This window comes from Callithrix jacchus, chromosome 19, assembly GCF_049354715.1.
Source record: "Callithrix jacchus isolate 240 chromosome 19, calJac240_pri, whole genome shotgun sequence".
NCBI lineage: Eukaryota > Metazoa > Chordata > Mammalia > Primates > Cebidae > Callithrix > Callithrix jacchus.
Genome location: NC_133520.1, coordinates 12,425,460 through 12,444,754, shown reverse-complemented (window position 1 = coordinate 12,444,754; position 19,295 = coordinate 12,425,460). Strand labels below are relative to the sequence as shown.

At 38.8% G+C, this 19,295-nt stretch overlaps 1 protein-coding gene across 29 annotated transcripts in view; it reads right to left on the bottom strand.

Annotated features, from left to right (window-relative positions):
• ESRRG (estrogen related receptor gamma) overlaps positions 1–19,295 on the bottom strand; it is a 656,445-nt gene that overhangs the window by 230,167 nt on the left and 406,983 nt on the right. For 4 of the 29 annotated variants that reach the window (XM_078356571.1, XM_078356570.1, XM_035280547.3 and 1 more), the window contains exon 1: positions 116–337. The exons of 24 other annotated variants lie outside the window; for them this stretch is intronic. Coding sequence is in view for 1 of the 5 variants with exons in the window: in XM_035280533.3 (XP_035136424.1) it covers positions 116–171 (56 nt within the window). In the remaining 4 variants the exon portion in view is untranslated. Of the gene's footprint in view, positions 1–111; positions 338–19,295 lie in introns of those variants that run through there. One more of the 29 variants, XM_035280550.3, reaches the window with a different exon arrangement.

The window sequence follows — 19,295 nt, the reverse complement described above, 5'->3', positions numbered from 1 at the left end:
ACACAAAATACCCAGGGCATTACCTGAATCAGTGTGTAAAGATACAGTCTGTCCGCCCCCACCCCCGCACCCCCACGACGAGTTTAAAAAGGAAAGAAAAAAAAAAGGTACCTACTCTTCCTCGTAGTGCAGGGAAAAAGATTCAGGAAGGCAAAGTTCTACCGAATCCATGTGCGACCGGCAACCATTATTTGTGCACCCCAGCTATAAATCAAAGTTTCCTTGACAGAGCACAGTGCAATTAACACAAATGTTCTCCTAGTGACAAGCCTATAGGCACAGCCAGTTGGGACCAAAGCTCTCACACTCTCCTAATCAAGGACTTAAAGCCCCGATTGGAGCTTATTAATATGAAGTAGGGCTTTACATATGCAGTCCCACCGGCCCAGCAGCGCAGCCGATTGGGGGGCCTCTGCCCAATCAGGAGGGAGGCGACGGGAGGCTGCACGGAGCGAGAGGAGCCAGGCAGGTAGGCAGGGTGCAGAGAGCCGAAGGGGGCTGGAAACTGAGAGTGGGCAGAGAAAAAGGGAGCGGAGAAGGGAGCGATTGAAACGCTCCCAATACATACTCTCGGGTTTGATTTTTTTTTTTCCTCCCTTCTCTCTCTCTTTTTTTCTTCTGGGAAGCTACAAAAGAAACATAACTAACTTAACTCTCTAAGCACTGGAGGGATTTGCCTTTGATTTTTAACCTAAGATCTCTTTTGCCTTGAAAAGGAGAACTCACGCAGACTCTCAGTTAATTTGGGAAAGGATTCTGCGGAAGGTAGAGAATTAAGTTTGTCCTGCCGTTGTCTGTGTTTTTATTACACCGGGGGCTGGTGCTTATTTGGTGCTGTACTTTCTCATGTATTCCTAATCATGTCTTTTCCTGTTTTCCTGATGTATGCTGGGCATTTAAAAAAAAAAAAAAAAAAGGCATTCTTGTAAATTGTTTGAGCATGTGAACTGGGATCGTCATCTCTAAGGTGGAATGCAGTTTTACTCAACTACAGAAGAGGAAATAGTGACAGTACAATTTGAGAGAATGCCTAAGTAAATTATATGTGTAAACATTGCTATACCTGCGACTGTCTCTCCGCATACAGATAAAACGCATAGCTTTTCAAAACAAAGGTAAACAACCGCAGGACAAATTGGCTTCTTCAGTTTCAGGGGTGGGGAGACTGATGGCTGTGGGGGGAAATAGCGAATTAAATCTCTCAATGTATTTTGAAAAAATGAAGACAGCATTTTTTTTGTAGGGAGATTATTACTAAACAGTACACTAAAAGTATTCATATATATATATATATATATGTATATAATTTCAATGCAAGCTTCCAAACTAAGAGGCATATATTTATATATATGATTTTACCCAAAACACACAGCTTTCAAATAATACGCGTGTACATATTTGTTTCTATACATAAGGCATCCTACATGCTTTAAAAAAATCAACCCAGAAACATTTTGTAAACCATTACACAGTCTGGTCACTATAAGAACTAGTTTCAAACAGATACAATTTACAAAACTAAGAATTCTCAATCAAAACTGTTCAAAAAAAAAATAACAGGAAGATATAAGAAGTGTGGCTTTTTCTCCTTCAATTGTGTATACCATGTCTTTAATTTCCATATAACAAAGAGTTTGGTTAGGTCCTATTTTAATCTACAGGATTTTTTTATACTAGCAAATGTACATTGGAATAGACACCAGCTATTTATGGCGAAGAGATAACTGCTACCTTATGGAGAGTGAAAAACCCACAGTTTTGATATAATTCAGCTCTACTGCTTACCAACCTTTACGTCGTTAAGTCTTGCATGATGGAAATAGTATAATCTTTAAGATCAAAATAAATTAGTTCAGATATTCATCGTGTGTTAAATTCACTAAATTAGGACTCAACTCCCTCAACCCTCTCAAATTTTCTAGGTCTTTAAAAAACAAAACACTAAAATAGAGCAGGCACATTAAAATTCAGAATATAAAAATGACAGACATGATTTGGTCCCCCCACAGAAGAAAGCAATTTCACTGCCTTGTATTTAGCTATATCTCAGATGTAGGCCTGATCCCTTTTATTTGTGTTCTAAATGCATACAAGTTTCTAGATCAGAACTCACATAGCAAAAACTGTGCCTGAGAATACTGTATAAAAGCAGGTAGTAAAAGCTTAATTACCAGTAGCATTATGCTGTCTATATTGTTAAATGTGAACTCTGCAATTAAGATGTAAATTTGGTTGTGAGCAGTGAATTAAAAGAGCTTTGAGATGTAGAAGAAAATCCAAGCATTCTGCAGACACTGAGAGGGGGAAAAAATGTCTATTCAGTCTAAAATAAGACGTGTAATCATTTTACAATTAAAAAATAAATAAAACAGGCATTTTGCAAAAGAAACATGATTTTTCTAAAATACACTCAAAGAAATATGGAAGGTAATACTGCATTACAAAGACAGAAAAACATCCTCTGGTTCACATGATTACTATCTTGATTTCTGAATAAACTAAAATTCTCAGGGTAAATAATAGATTCAATTGTGCACACTTTGAAAAAGATACACCAAAAAAAAAAAAGAAAGAAACTTTCCTTCTTGGTTTGGCTACGGATATTTCTTTAAAAAATATAAATTATTTAATGTACTCAATGCATCTTAATGTACTCACAGAATGCATTCCGATTTTGCACCTGTGTAGAATCCTGTACTGTGTTCAGTTTCTTTGCATTATCATGCTGTGACAGAACCTGTTTATTACTCCTTTGAAATGGCTTTTTAAAGACACGATTTGTAGTCTATTTACCGATGGACCTCAAGTCACCAAATTTCGTATAAGTGATCTTTTATTTCCCAGAATTTTCTTATTTCCCTTTGGGTACTTATTTGCCCTCATTATGATCCATCTGACTTCACTGGTGTATCATTTTAAACATATTTAGACTCATACTTATGCATAAGTCTTTTTTCTGTGCTCACAGAGAGACATGTACAAACATACAGTGTCATCCCCACTGATCTTTCACTAACCATATTTTGTCTACGCAAGGTGCAGTGTTCACTGAGCTCGCTGCTTTCTGAGTGACCAGACATGTACTAGGTTTGTAGAGTTGGATGTTTTCCCCTTGGGATCAAAGTGTCACCTGTACAAGTCAAGGACCTAAAGACTATACTTGTTGTCATGAATCCAGTTTAACCAATTTAAAATTTTTAAAAATATCCTCTTCACTAAACTTGTGAGACAGCTTCCAGAATATTTTATACATATACAGCTTAGGGACCAGACATCTCAAGAAACTTCCCTGGTCCCAGAATTTTCTCACCTTGAAGGAGAAAACAATGGGTAATCATAGGAAATAAGTGTACCACGAATAATACTGAGCTTAAACCTTCATGAATCTCAATTACAAAGAATTTGGAAAAATACAAATAGATAAACAGCCTAGGATACACATATATTGCCAGTCTATACACTTCACAATCTTACCACAAGGAGTCTACCCAAATCAAGAAAAACTGAACCAAACAAAAGGATCTCTTGCGATTGTTTCACAAAGAATATTAATAAATTAGTTAATATCAGTCTATTATGCATCAGTCTCTGAGTGTATGCAGTTTCAATCTCTTCTTCCTTAAACAATGCAGTCACAAATATCCAAACAACTTCATTCTCAGTTCCCAACTAATGCACAGTCACCAAGCAGAGAATATACTTCATTTCTATCTGAAAGAACAGAATGGAAACAAGCAAAACTCCAGTGGGAAAACAGGAAGATTCCTATGGTTGTATACACTAGACATTTTACTACATTTAAGTCAGAATCATTTCCTGCAACACTCTAACAAGGAATTCTTATGTTGCTAGAAGGTGATGAGAAATGCTTAGTCTTCCTGTTATTGCATATTAACAGCTATTTTTAGCTCCTACTTTGCTTTTCTGAAAATTAACAGGACTAATCTACATTAAATATTCAAGTTTATCACTGTCATTTTTGAAGCAGATTTTTATTTTCTTATACATTTGTCATTTGTTAAATATGTAAAACTAAACAAGGCATAACAAATTTAGATTTTCGAATTGCCTTGTAATCTTTCCTCAGGATCATAAAATGTTTGAAAAGCTGTTTAACTTTTTGAACTGTTTTCCCTGCTGTTTTAAATGTGTCATGTATTATATAATATACCATTCCACAAAAAGCAAGCTAAGACAATTACAAGCTACTAGCTTCGACTCCAAAAGAAAATCCACAACGAAGAACCTTGGGTAAAGAACCTAAAATGACAAGCAAGGCACCAGGCTCCTTCTACTCCTCTGAGCTGTGTGGCCATGGGCTTGTGGCCTCACTTAATGTGTCCCTCATTTCCTCATCTGAGAATTGGGGTTTCTATTGTGCTATAAACCTGCTTAAGAACACACCTTTCCCGCTGAGAACATGCAGACTTCTTTCGAAGTCAGGATGACTACTTTACACTATATTACCACCAGACCTCTATCAATTCATCATTCCTCATTTTCTGTTGCCTTTCATTTCTAGGGCACAGGCTTTGATATTTAAATTATTGTCTCGATTGGCAAGAAGCAATCATTTCTACTGAAAGTGATCACTTCCACAGAAGCACTAATAAAAACCTTTCCTTTTGACAAACCTCTTGTCCTATAAATCCATCCCATTCCCAAATTATGGAGTCTATATATAAAAAAAAAAAAAGCCCATTCTCTGGGGAGCAATTGTCTCACCTCCATAACACACCAAACTCTTTTCCCACTGTGATTGTGAAAGTTGACAGAAAAAAAAAAAAATCAGAGAAAGACAGAGAAACAAATGAAGGCAATTCAGTTTCTGTTTAATTAATTCAGGATTATTTCACTTTCATTTTGTCAAACTAATAATACACATAGAGAAATGTCAGTAAAAATTAAATTATAAACTACAGTACCTCCAACGGGAAAACTGACTTTAGATAGGTTGTATTTCCATCATACCCTGGTAAGATTCCAAATGTGTTTTATAGTATCCTACGAGCTTTCTGTAATCCATATGGCATGTATTTACAGAGCAATACTTAACGTTTTGAGATTATACATTAATAAATGAGTTGCAGTTATATTCTTTCCTGAATGTTAAGCACCATGAGCTAAATGCAGAAAACATTCAAGGTCAATGTCCCGTTTTAGACCTTTTCAGGCAGCTATAATATTATGATAATCAAGCTTAAAATATTCCTATAGAAAGAGTAAATTAGCCTTTTCACTTGAAAGATGATTATGATAAACAATAAACCTAAGAGAGGACAAAATCCCTATTTTTAAAAGCCATAAATTGTTGACTCAATCATGTGTGTGATAGTGTTGCCCAAAATAAAGGTTAGCTTAACTCTGAGGGGAAGGTGGGGGCCGTAGTGGAGACAGAGAAGGAGGGGGAAATGGAACAAATATGACAGATTCCAGAATAAGGAATCCATGCTTTGATACCAGTAAAATGATCAAATTACCTACCTTAACCACCCCATTCAACATATAGTATATTTGAGTCTAAAAATATATATATCATGAAACATCAAAAAAAACACACTGTTATTTTTTTCCTGATGTATATGTATGTTCAGTACAATTCAAAAGCTCCCTTTTCCTATGGCTTCTGTTAATCCTTTTGTCCGAATTTTCAAAGGACTAGTTAAAAAAAAAAAGATATTAACATCTGGTGTCCATATAAACAGGTTTAAAGAGTTATACTTTTTTTTGATGTTTGAACTCTCTGACACACTTCTAAGATTTCTTTTTATCAATGACTATGTTTGATAAGAGTCTCTTTCCCCCAACCCAGGCAAATTAATTAGAGGTGTGTGGATTTGTCGTAACTCATAGAAGGTTTTAGAGCAGAAGGTTACAGGCCGTTCTGGAACATGCCTTGGGCTCAGATTCCAATTATGAGGGGTGAGGCTTTGGACGGGAGTCAGCTTCACGCATCTTAATCTCAGTTTCTCAGCTACTAAATGGAAATAACAACAACAATCTTGTAGAATTCTTACAGGGATTAAGCAGGTTAAACCAATGTAGCACAGTATCTGGCCCCAGTTTGGAGGACCACATGATCCAGTGGGCTGAGGAAATTTTGGCTTGTGCCAGTTGTCCTAGCATAACAATTTCTACTGTGGCACCTTCTTATACTCTCAGTAGTACCCCCGTATGGAGAATAAATGTTATTCTCATCCTACAATTAGTGAGCCTTCCATAAATGTTAGCTGTATTATTTTTAAATCTTTAAAAATTATTTTACAAATTTTTAAAACTGAATTGAGAGAGGCAAGAGAAAGGCACTGTAATTCATTTGGCCTCCGTCTCTGAATAGGAAGACACTTGCTACAGAAAAGAAAATGAAGTGCAATTATATTACATTATTAATTGCTTGCCATACTGCCACATATACATTGGCTGCATGAAATGAAAGGGAAAACTAAAATACGTTCCCCTTAAAGTTACCATCATGTTTTCTGCATGGGTATGAGGAAGACAGACTTGGGAAAGTGAACGGATTCTGCTGACTCTCTAGAGAATTCAATTGTACATTGTTCAGCAGAAAAAAAGGGGAGAGAGAAATTGCTCATACTCCATTTCTCTTCCTTTAAGACACTTCTTCCACATCCCTCTATTCTAGCAGTTCAGTCAATAATCCTGTTGATTTTATTACTATCCCAAGCACAAGCTCATTCACTTAGGCGCTCTTTTGATCAGATATCCCAAGAACTCAATTTCTTCACAAGGCTTTGCTCTTGTTACATTGAATGGCCACTAATCTATGGCAGGACAGAAAGTCTGGGCAACGGGGAATTACAGGCTGGGAAAGACCATAGGGATTATGAGTCCAGCCCGGTTACTTTACAGGTGAAGAAAATCAGCCTCAGTATGGTTAAGAGCCTTAACCCAGGTTACATACCTAGGTAGTAGGAAAGCTCCTATTAGAAAAGATTACATTTCTCCCCTTTCCAGAGCTTGGTTAGCAACAAGCTACCAATGTTAATGTCACAATTGTTGACAATATACGAGCGCATAGAACTCCGATGGAGATCTGACCCCTCTGAGGACAAAGGTCCCTGTAAAAGCCAAGGGACCTCTGACCCTAAGAGATTAATATCCAAGTATAAACCAAATGGTCCTCTACTTTCTCCAAAAGCTTAGAGAGATTTTTTAAAAAGTCACATATTTAAAAAGAAGTGGGAATGTATTGATAGAAATAAATTCTGTCTTCTCCCCAGCTAATTATTGCCCTTCTATAAGCACATTTTAACTATCATTTACTTCAGGGATTCAGTTTTGTAAAATGACCATACCTTTCCCTGCTCTATCTGACTGTAATCCATCAGCTGGGCTGGGTCTGACCGCATCCCCCGGGCCAGTAATGGAACTCAAGAAACATTCCTGTCAATATTGTAGGAACACAGTGGATATGTCTTGGATGAGTGAATGAATGAATGAACTAGTAACGAATGCTACTACTCAGTTTATTATTCAGTTTAAGGGAGACTGCCAAATGTAATGAGATAATTCAGCCGGGTAACTATACTAACATAGAAAGAATTTAAAAGATAAGATGAATGGAAAAAATAGGTAAATGGTGAGGCAGAAGGTTGGTAGAAAAAGATAAAAAGGAAGAAAAGATTGAGGACGAGGCCTACTCCATGCTACACTAAGGCGCTCCAGCACTTCATCATCGTTTATTCTGACAGCTGAGGAGGAGCACTGTAGAATCATTGCTTTCTTCCTCCACTTTCTAATTTTCCATGTTTTGCAAATATTCATATCGACTAAGTATTGGATAATGAAAACAATTATTATTCAAACAAAAGCAAACAAAGCTGCCATATCAGGACCTAAAACTGTGACCCTTCCCAGGGTAACATGGAAACATTTTCTCATTTAATCTGACAGCAAGTGCTTTTAAAAATCATGATCCTGCCAGATATGTCCTGAAAACAAAGTTTTTTTAAGTGCTCAGAAATGGCTGTTGTATGCAACATAACATTTCTATATTGAGGAGTCTAAGTGCTTTTCATTTCCTAAAGATTTCTTTGGTTAAGTGTCAACAAGGATCCCATGAAAAACGGTCAGAGTTCCTATTTCTTTTTTTTTTCCCCCCAAGAGTTCCTATTTCTATGAGATGTTTTACTGGAGCAGCAGTGAACACTGAATACCTTTAGTGGGGAGGTGGATTTTTCCCCTTATGGAGCGAAGAAAGAAATCAATCAGCAGAAAAAGACAAAGGGCTTGCCTTTAGGCTGCTCTTTACCTATTCCCTGAAATTTTTTAAACAAGACCTGTGTGTTTTGCTTGATGATTTCATTGCAAGAGCAAGGCCCCGATGAGAACATATCATGTTCTAGAGAGCCAAGCGTTATTTCTAGAAAACCACATTTTGGATGCAAAAAAAGAGTGAGATCTCCTGGTTCAATTATTAAACACTGCATGTATCAAAATACAATATGAACCCCCAAAATATGTACAACTATTACATATAAATTTTAAAAAGAGAGAGTGAGACAAAGAATTCCTCTCCCATTTCTGTGGTACATTGAATTGCCAGGAATGGCGATGGGGGAAGGGCATGAGGACCACTCGGACACTGAAATCCTGGGGCTTGTCTCTCACCTGCAGTTTGTAACTAAGTGCGCAGCTATTTGGACCACGACGTTTACCCAAACAAACTGTGTTACAGAAAAGCAAATAATTATAAAGACCCCCATGGGTGAAGGGGAGAAAGGAAGCAAAACACACTGCCATGTGTGTATCTACGCAACTGTCTTGCATGTTCTGCTCATGTACCCCAAAACCTAAAATGCAATAAAAAATTAAAAAAAAAAAATTATAAAGACCCCCTTTTTTCTAGAGTTCAGTTACCAGTTGATTTAGGAAACTAAATAAATAAAAGACCATTTTCATTAGTGAGAAAAGACATGGATTAATTCATCTTCGATAAATAAGAACTTTAAACAAAAAAGTGAAATTTAACAAGGGAAGATTTTTTAAACTTTTATATTTTTAAAATAGAAAAGTTAGCTGTTTAGAACATTGTAAAATTCTAATTAAGAAGTGAAATATCCCATATTTTTTCTATAATTTAACATAAACAAAGCATTTTCACATGTGCTTCTTTTATTCCTCACCACGACTCGCTGTAGCAGGTAGAAACTTCATTATTATTATATTTTCATCCCCATTTTATAGGTAGCATCACTGAGATTCAGAGTCTGTTGATTGCCCAATGGCACTCAGTTTTCATACTGCAAAGTTATCATCTGAATTTACTTTTTTTTTTTTCTTTCTGTTTTTGAGACGGCGACTTACTCTGTCACCCAGGCTGGAGTGTAGTAGCGCAATCTCAGCTCACTGCAACATCTACCTCCCAGGTTCAAGCGATTCTTCTGCCTCAGCCTCCCGAGTAGCTAGGACTATAGGCATGTACCACCACGCCCAGCTAATTTTTGTATTTATAGTAGAGACAGGGTTTCACCACATTGGCCAGGCTGGTCTTGAACTCCTGACCTCGGGTGATGTGCGGCCCCCCGCCTTGGCCTCCCAAAGTGCTGGGATTACAGGTGTGAGCCACTGTGCCTGGCCTGTTTTTCTTTCCCTTTTTTTTTTTTTTTTAATTCTACCTCTTTTGCACTCCCAATCTCAAGCTGTTTCCTATAAAAGTTTTTGCATCCTCTTAAAAGGACACATAGGTAGATTGAAGATCATTCATCAGCATGTATTTTTGCTGGCCAATGATTAGTTTTGTTTTAGGAAAATGTAATAAGACTGGTCCTAACAATTCTATGCACCATTCTTTCTTTCTTACTCAGGGAAAACTCACCCTTAGGTGCCTGCTCTGTACCAGGCCATGTATCAGTTTCCTGGAATAAACACATACAATACTGGTGAAAATTTACAATACAAAAAGGAAACCACTGGGTATGGTGATGTGCACCTGTAGTCCCAGCTACTCCAGAGGCTGAGGGAAGAGGATTGCTGGAGTCCAGCGGTACAAGGCATCAGTGTGCTATGATCGCACATGTCTACGAATAGCCACTGAACTCCAGCCTGCAAACATAGTGAGACCTGTCTCTAAAATGTAGAAAAGGAAAAAGGGGAAAACCTTGTGATCTCAATATTTTCCCCTCGTCATCGAGAATCTTACTCTGGTTTAGTATAGCTCCAAATTGACTATTTTCTCTTTCCTGAGTTTCCCAGCCACAAAACCACAATAAAATTCTAGGATACATGAACTGAAGGAGGAGCGAATCATTCTTCATTAAGACAGAAACAACAACAATCCAAAAAATATAATTCAACTTTAAAACTACCATATTTGCTTAGAACTTTTCAAAGATTCCCTTCTTAGTAAAATAGAACTGTGATCAACCCAAGCAACGGAACAGCTCTTAGTTTCCTTCAGAATTATCCTATTTCATCTCTGTAATCTTTCCAGCATGCAATACAAGGAGACCTGGGTATGTTATTGCTAAGAAGATCTTGGGGGAAAAAAACTTGTCCACATTTTGCCTTTCCTATCAGCAAAGATGATTAAATGAACAATCTTAGCTTTAATGGGCTTTTTCTGTGGTGAGAGCTTTCCAGTACTGCCCACGTTCTGCCCCAATATTGACTTCATTGCCATCAATTGAGCATTTAAATCTATTCAGTTATTCAATTCTAATCAATATTTTAAGATGTAAAGAAAGTAAATGTAAATATTTTGTTCATTTTTACCAGACTTAATTCATTTGCTCTTATTGGAGGAGAAAGTTACATAACCATAAATAAACAATTGCAAAAAAAATGGTGTTGGGAAGGTCCTTTCCTTGTAATTCTGGCTCTCATTTAGTCAGCTATAATATTTAGCAACAATGCACAGGGTAGATAAAACACTCTCAGGCCAGGCATGGTGCAGTGGCTCATGCCTATAATCCCAGCACTTTGGGAGGCTAAAGAGAGTGGATCACCTGAAGTCAGGAGTTTGAGACCAGCCTGACCAACATAGTGAAACCCCGTCTCTCCTGAAAATACAAATTCAGCCAAGCGTGGTAGTGGGTGCCTGTAATCTCAGCTGCTCAAGAGGTTGAGGCAGGAGAATCGCCTGAACCAGGGAGGTGGAGGTTGCAGTGAGCAGATTGCACCACTGCATTCCAGCCTGGCTGACAGAGTGAGAGACTTGTTTTTAAAAAAAAAAAACACAGACTCAAGTGTTTCCTCCTTTGGGAAGCCTTCCTGAAGGGCCACCAGGCAGAATCAATGGCTGTCTCCTCTGTGTCCTATTATGCTTTGCACTCACTGGTCTAACTGGTTTGTGTCAAGGTAGATTGTCCTCATGTGTCTCTGCCTTCCACTGACTAAACTTCTTGTGACCTTTAATCCTCTGCACTGTGCTGAGCACTGCAATCTAGACATTTTAGACTCTCAACAAACATCTTCCAAATAAATTCCTGATTTTGGCAAAAATGTTTGCAATCATTGATATGGTTTGGGTATTTTGTCTCCTCCAAATCTTATATTGGAATATGACCTCCAGTGTTGGAGGTGGGCCTAGTGGGAGGTGTTTGGGTCATGAGGGCAGATCTGTTATGAATGGCTTGGTGCTGTCCTCGCAGTGATGAGTGAGTTCTCACTCCAGCAGTTCATCTGAGAGGTGGGTGTTTAAAATTTAAGAGTGTGTGGCCCCTCTCCCCTCTGTCTTGCTCCCTCTCTCCCACCATGTGATACACCCCTTCCCTTTCACTTTCTGCCATGATTGTAAGCTTCCTGGAGCCTCACCAGAAGCGGATGATGGCACTTATGCTTCTTGAACAGTCTATACAACTGTGAGCCAAAATAAACCTCTTTTCTTTATAAATTACCCAGCCTCAGATCTTTCTTTATAGCAGGGCAGCAACAGACTAACTTGATTATCTTTTTAATGAGTTTCAATTTTTCTATGAAAAAACTTTGTTGATATTTTAATGGGGCTAATATATTTACTCTTTCAAAATTAGCTACTCATTAAATGAAACATTTTGACTTATGAAGAAAGGAGTGTTGTTATTTTTTAATTTTCCCCCCTACCCTATAAATTTTTTTAAAATGTTGGCTATTTATTTCCATATTCACCTTTTCTTTTTTTTTTTTTTTTGATGAAGTCTCCCTGTCACCCAGACTGGCAGACTGGAGTGCAGTGGCACAGTCTCGACTCACTTCAACCTCTGCCCCCTGGGTTCAAGTGATTATTCTCCTGTCTCCGCCTCCCAAGTGGCTGGGATTACAGGTGTTTGCCACCACGTCTGGCTAATTTTTAGATTTTTAGCATAGATGGGGTTTCACCATGTTGGTCAGCCTGGTCTCAAACTCCTGACCTCAGGTGATCTGCCTGCCTCAGCCTTCCAAAGTGCTGGGATTACAGGCATGAGCCACTGAACCCAGACTCATTTTTTTTGTTTTTGTTTTTGAGACAGAGTCTGGCTCTGTAAACCAGGCTGGAGTACAGTGATGTGATCATAGCTCACTGCACCCTCAAACTCCTGGGCTCAAGGAATCCTTCTGCCTCAGCCTCCTGAGTAACTGGGAATATAGGTATGTGCCATCATACCCAGCTAATTAAAAAATTTTTTTTGTAGAGACAGCGTCTTGTTCTGTTGCTCAGGCTGGTTTCAAACTTCTGGCCTCAAGTGAACCTCCAGCCTCAGCCTCCCAAATTGCTGAGATTATAGATGTGAGCCACCGTACCTGGCTCATCTTTTTCTTAAGACAGCGTTGTGCAGCAATGGCAAATCCCTGCCCTGTCTCCACCCCTGTCACCCATAAGAGAACCTCTAGAACAATCATTCACTAGTTTTCAATCTTTAACATAATAAATACATCTGCATACTTACGTAGCCCTAACTGGTCTCAACTAATTAAATAATTTACTTAAAAATTTCAGGCCGGGCGCAGTGGCTAACACCTGTAATCTCCACATTTTGGGAGTCCAAGGTAGATCACGATGTCAGAAGTTCAACACCAACCTGGCCAAGAGGGTGAAACCTGTCTCTACTAAAATTACAAAAATTAGCCGGGTGTGTGGGCGGGTGTCTGTAATCCCAGCTACTCGGGAGGCTGAGACAGAGAATTGCTTGAACCCAGGAGGTGGTGATTGCAGTTAGTTGAGATAGCGCCACTGCACTCCAGCCTAGGCTGCAGAGCGAGACCCTTCCTCTGAAAAAACAAAAAAAATAAAAATTGCTCTCCTGGGTCACTATACTCAGATTAACTTGAGAAAGATGAGAAGAGGAGGGGAATTCTCAAATGTCCATTACTAGGGTATCAATGAGTAACCTTTCTAGACCCTTTGATGCATTCAAAATATAATGCTTCTAGGGACTATTTTAACTGTGGTATCTATCCCCTCAAGTTGATGTCACACTGAATTTTAGGGTCAGGGTAAAAATGCCATCTCTGAAGTTCCCCCATCTTTCTCAGAGAAGCAAGATGTGGTAGAAAGAACAGCCGAGGAAGAATCTTGGTCATTTGTACCCTTGTGTTTCGTGCTGCATTTTGCTGGGCTTCAGTGAATGAGAGGGAACCAGTGCAATCATTTTCAAAGTGTGGATTCCAGACCAGCAGAATCTCCAGCAACAAGAAGCTGGTTGAAAACACAAATGATCAGGCTCCACCCCAGACCTACTGGGTCAGAAACTCTAGGGGTAGAGCCCAGAAGTCTGTGTTTTAACAAGCCCTCCAGGTCATTCTGGGGAATGCCAAGATGTGGGAACAGGATCTCTGTAGACCTGTTTCATCCTAAAATTCTACAGCTTCATCATCAGGAACAGAGCTTTTATTAAAAACCAGTGACTCAGAATTTGCTCTGTTATTCGTATATACTCCACCCCCGACCCTAGTTCTTTTAAACTTCATGTTTCAACACACACAGTGTTAAAAATCAAATCCTGCAAAAAGAAATACCAAGTAAATCAATAAATAAATTGATGCTGGCTGCTACAGCTCAGTTTGCAGACAGGAATATGCTCCTTGAACTTTTAAAAACTCTAAATTCAGTTCTTTCTCTGGTTAGTATAAGCCTCTTGGTTCACTCAGCTGCATCTGCTTTAAAATTTGAAGCAAAAGCCTTAATTGGAGGAGACAGATATGGTGACCAGAAAAGTTGCAGACAGTGGTTTTGAGCCTGGCTTCTGCTGTTCTTTAGCTGGTAGACAGGTGAGCTGGTGGGTTAAAGTCTTATATGTCTCAGTTTCCTCATTTTAAACATGGTGATGACTCCGATCTCATATTGTTGCTAAGGGGATTAAATGACATGGTCTATATGTCATTAGTCTCAACCTTTGAAAAATTCCAATCTTCAGGCCTCACCCCAGCCAATTAATTTAAAATCTTTGGCATCAGGAGTTTTGAAAGCTCCCAGGTGAATTCAATATGCTGCCAAAGCAAAGACTGAAACCCACTGGTAAATTACTTAGCCCAGGTCCTGGAATCATTATTTTGCCATTATTGAACCACATAAAAGAAGTGTTTGTAAGAGCATAAACTTTGATATGAGATGGCTCATTTTCATCCTGGCTGTACAGACTGTTGGCTGTGTGACCTTGGGCAAGTACCTGAATTCTTGGTTTTATCATCTGTTAAGAACAACAATTAACAGGAAGGGATTAAAATTAAAAAAAACAAACTTATCTGCTTAGTAACATAAAATTGTAGTGAAAACAAATAAGATAAAATAAATCCAGACTCATTGTGAATGACGCAAGTATAAGATTTGTCCTTCTTTGGGAGGCCGAGGCGGGTGGATCACAAGGTCAACAGATCGAGACCATCTTGGTCAACATGGTGAAACCCCGTCTCTACTAAAATTACAAAAAAAATTAGCTGGGCACGGTGGTGCGTGCCTGTAATCCCAGCTGCTCGGGAGGCTGAGGAAGGAGAATTGCCTGAACCCAGGAGGTGGAAATTGCGGTGAGCCGAGATCGCGCCATTGCACTCCAGCCTGGGTAACAAGAGCGAAACTCCGTCTCAAAAAAAAAAAAAAAAAAAAAAAAAAAAAAAAAAAAAAGATTTGTCCTTACATACAGCCCACAAAAACTATCAGTGGCTTGTGTTAGATGCCAAGTCACCAAATGCAAGTGACTTCCAGACCTTCCCTAGTTGTGCAGATGAAACATCACTTCTTTTTTTTTTTGAGTTCACACTAATTCCCCAGAGCTCAACCATGATCTTAGGATGAGATAATCTTAGGATGAGATAATTGGAATCACCTGGAGACTCTCGACAACTACGGCTGCCTGGGTCTCACCCAAACTCACTCAGTGAAAATCTCGGAGGGTGGGGTCCATACAGAGGTATTTTGGGGATAAGATCTACTGGGGATTCAAACTGAAGCCAATAATAAAAAGAAGGAAAAAGGTGAAGTTAACTGGTGGGCAAGGGACTTAGGGTAAAGTGAAAACCATCTGTGGACTTCAGCTTTTGTATTGACACAAGGCTGAGAAACCAGATTTCCAGGGATCTATCGGTTTATGAAACTTTAAGTGCGGTAAGTGCTATACTGCCGACCATCTAAGGAAAAAAAAGTGAACCATGAAATGCGTATCAATGAAGACCTAAGTATACTGTAAAAGTCTCTTCTTAACACTGTGCTTCAGGGTAAAAACAGATGTGAAATGGTTAAACAAAACCTGTGGTATCACGAGGCAATACAATTTAGCTGCTTTTCATTTTTCTTCCTTATATTATTATGTATTGTTTGAATAATTTTATAATGAATGCAGATTATGAATAGAATGTAGTAAGGGAAAAAATAGATTAAGTAGGGGGAAAGTATGAAATGGACAGACAGTAGAATAAATGCTAGAGCTGAGAAAGATGAAACAGCGTGTACTTATAAGTAAAAAAATTCTAGGATTCTCAAAGTGCTGGCAGATTCCTGAATACACACCAATGTTTCACTTCTCTCTGCCTAGCAAAATCTTACTTATCTTTTTTAAAACATTATTTATTATTTATCTTTGAGACATGGTCCCACTCTGTGACCCAGGCCTATCACACAAACTGGAGTCCAGTTGTGCAATTACAGCTTTCTGCAGCTTCGAACTCCTGACCTGAAGTGATCTCCCACCTCAGCCTCTCAAAGCACTGGGATTACAGGTATGTGCCACTGCAACCAGCCCCTACTCATCCTTAATACTTAGTTTACCCTGGAGTGGAGGTCAGGGGAGGCTCCCTGTAGGACAGAGACCTCAGCATCCCTCTATCATCTTGATTAACCGAATGCTATTGATGTTTTCTTCGTATGTATCTGATTTTCCCATGACTGTAAGCCTCTTGAGAGTAAAACTACATCCTGTTCATCTTTATAAATAATCCTGACACTGATAGACAAGTACATAAAAGGTATCTCCAAAGATGCATTAAAATGAAGAAAAAAGCTGTCTGGCTGTGGGAAACAGGCAGAATAAGATGTGATATAAACATGGCTCTACATGAGCTATTTTTTAAATAAAAACGAAACGAAGCTAAGTCGTTACCCTTGTAAACTATCTTCTGTGATCTTTCGGACTTTCTATTTGAGGTTAACGGTGAAGAGCTGCCAGTGTTCATTGTTCAGTGGGTTTAACAGGCAGATGCTCTAAAACTGCAAATCATTGGATCCTCTGATGATTGGTATGTAGTTTATACCAGTAGTTCTCAAAGGGAAGCATCAGTATCACCCAGAAACTATTAATGTAAATTCTCGCCCTGTCCCAGAGAAACCCTGGGGGATCAGCAATCTGTGTATTGTCACGTCGCCCAGGTGATTCTGATGCATGTTCAAGTTTGAGACCTACTGATCTAAACTAAAAGATTTAGAAGAAATGAAAAGCCAGCTCACTGCTAACTCCTTTTCAAAGTCAATTTCGCTAATATGGCTCTCCTATATGTGCCATGGAACCCCAAACTCTGATGAGCAAGTATTTCAGAACAGACCAAGACACATCTCAACTGTCCTCCTGCCCCTCAGGAGAATGAGGTTTGAGATGCAGAGAACAAGCCCATCTCTTTCCTACAGTGTATCCTGCCAGACTCCATTCCTCACTCTGTTCCCTGCGGATTGTCTTGTAAATGTGGCCACAGACACATCTTCAGTCCTGAGTCCGACTCCTGACCTCGGCTATGTTAGCCCCTTTGCTGCTGAAGAACAACCCCTTGGATCACTGACTTGCTATTATTCTATGCTTAATAGCCCCGACCTGTGCAATATTTTTTATCTGGCTATGGTCCTATCTCTAAATTCTCTATTTTGAATGAATACCGATTTTGTGACATGAAGTCTGCTATATAATGAAATGCAAACAATGAAAAGGCTAAATCAGTTTACAAAAAATCTATTTGTCAAACAGTGTGGAGATGTTCCCAATTTAGTCTGGGCAGTTCATGCAGCTCTTGATAAGGGAGTTAAAAACCTAGCTGTTCACAGAATGAAAATAAAGGCATCTGTACCACAGATATATTTTCCTTTCAAAAGTCTTTGTTGTAACTTGTAGCTAATTAAATGCCCTTAGACAAGAGGTACACACACACAGCAAAATCAGAGAATATTTTTACAAGGGAACCCCAGAGAAGAGAAAAACGCAACACAAGCTTCCCACTACCTCTCTTATATTCCATTTACATTTCTATACAGCTTCATCAGCCTGACAAAAAAAGCACAAGGGGAGGCCTTTTTTGTTCAGTTTTGGACTAGAGAGATTTCTAAGCCCTGCAAAGGAACGTGCTTAACATTAAAAAAAAAGAAGAAGAAGAAGAAAGAAAGAAAAAAAGAAAGAAACTGTAACCCTTCCTTAGATGCTTGTGGAGAAATAATGCTTTCTACACACCTTTCTATATCACCGACTGAGGAACTAAAAAATTATCAAGAACTTAAAGTGTTCCTTTTCTTTTTTTAATTTGTAGTGTTTTCCTCACTACTAGAGATTATTTGCAGGCAGAGGTGCCCTGTATTAAGCTCGACATTTATTGGAGAGGCTTTGAATTTACCATGTCACATTTATCAAAGTGAGATTTTATATATATATATTGACATTCTTTCATTTTTCCACCTTCTGAATTTAACTATTTCATTGGGCAGAATATTTAAAGTGTTAATTCTCAGATGATTTTTTTAAAAGTCATGTACGAAATTGGCTCTCAAATATAACTGGCATTGAGTTATCACAGTCCCCTTCTCTCTTCTTTCACGCCCCCGTCCCCATATGGGAAGACTGTCCAACATAATGGAATAGCGTTGGGTATAAAAACAGAACATTGTCTAAACAGAAGAACCATTACTAGAGAATTGAAAGCTCTTTGGGGTCAGGGTAATTTATATCACAATTATTTCTTGATACCTGCTCACAATCCTGTGTCACTACACGTGTGGACCCCTCAGGCTAAAACATCAACCTCACAACCCCTTTTTGACACTCCCCCTACCCCTACACACACCCCCAAAATACCCCCCCACACACACACACATACACACAAATATACCTCGTTTCCATAGAGAAACTCAGATCACTTCCTCTCTGGAGGCATCTCTTATCCTGCCATCCTTTAGCATTTTCATATCTGTACATAATTTTACTTCTCTTATTAAACTAAGCTCCTTGAAGGCAGAGACCCTGTCTCATCTCAGAATGCTTGGAACACAGCTTAGGGCCTGACAGAGTGGATGTTTTGAACAGGCTGTTTAATGAATAAATGAATGAATGCAAGCTTAGCTGGGCAATTGCTTTCTGAGTTTTGAATTCTTACTATTATGAGCTAGATGAATTCATGCAACGCTCTTGATGTCAAAAAATACCACTTTCGTACATGGGTACTTGGAATACACTTGTAAACTTTTAAGCCCTATTGGTTCTGACTCTAAATCATCTCTGCATTCTCAAAGTTACATTCCAACTGCCTGAATTTCCTCACTGCTGGTTTCATTGGTCTCCCTCCCTCTGTTTTTCTGCTTCTTTATAATTCATCCTATATGACATTCTCAAGTACTTTTACCCCATATTTTCCACTGTTACAGAACAAAATCAAGATTCTTGTAACCTGAAATTCAAGCCTGTTCATAACCTGACCAAAACCCCCTTTCCTGGCAAGTTTCCCACAATTCTACTTCAAAGAGCCTGGATGTCACAGTCTTCACTTAACCTAACCTAACAAAGGCATTCCTGTTTCCAGGATTTTTGCCTCAGCTATTCCCACTATCTTCTAGTTAAAGGACACACATTTGTAATGCTCTTCGTATATCTGATGTGTCTTTGTAAAGCAGGTTAGAGCCTTGAGAAGGGGCATGGCCA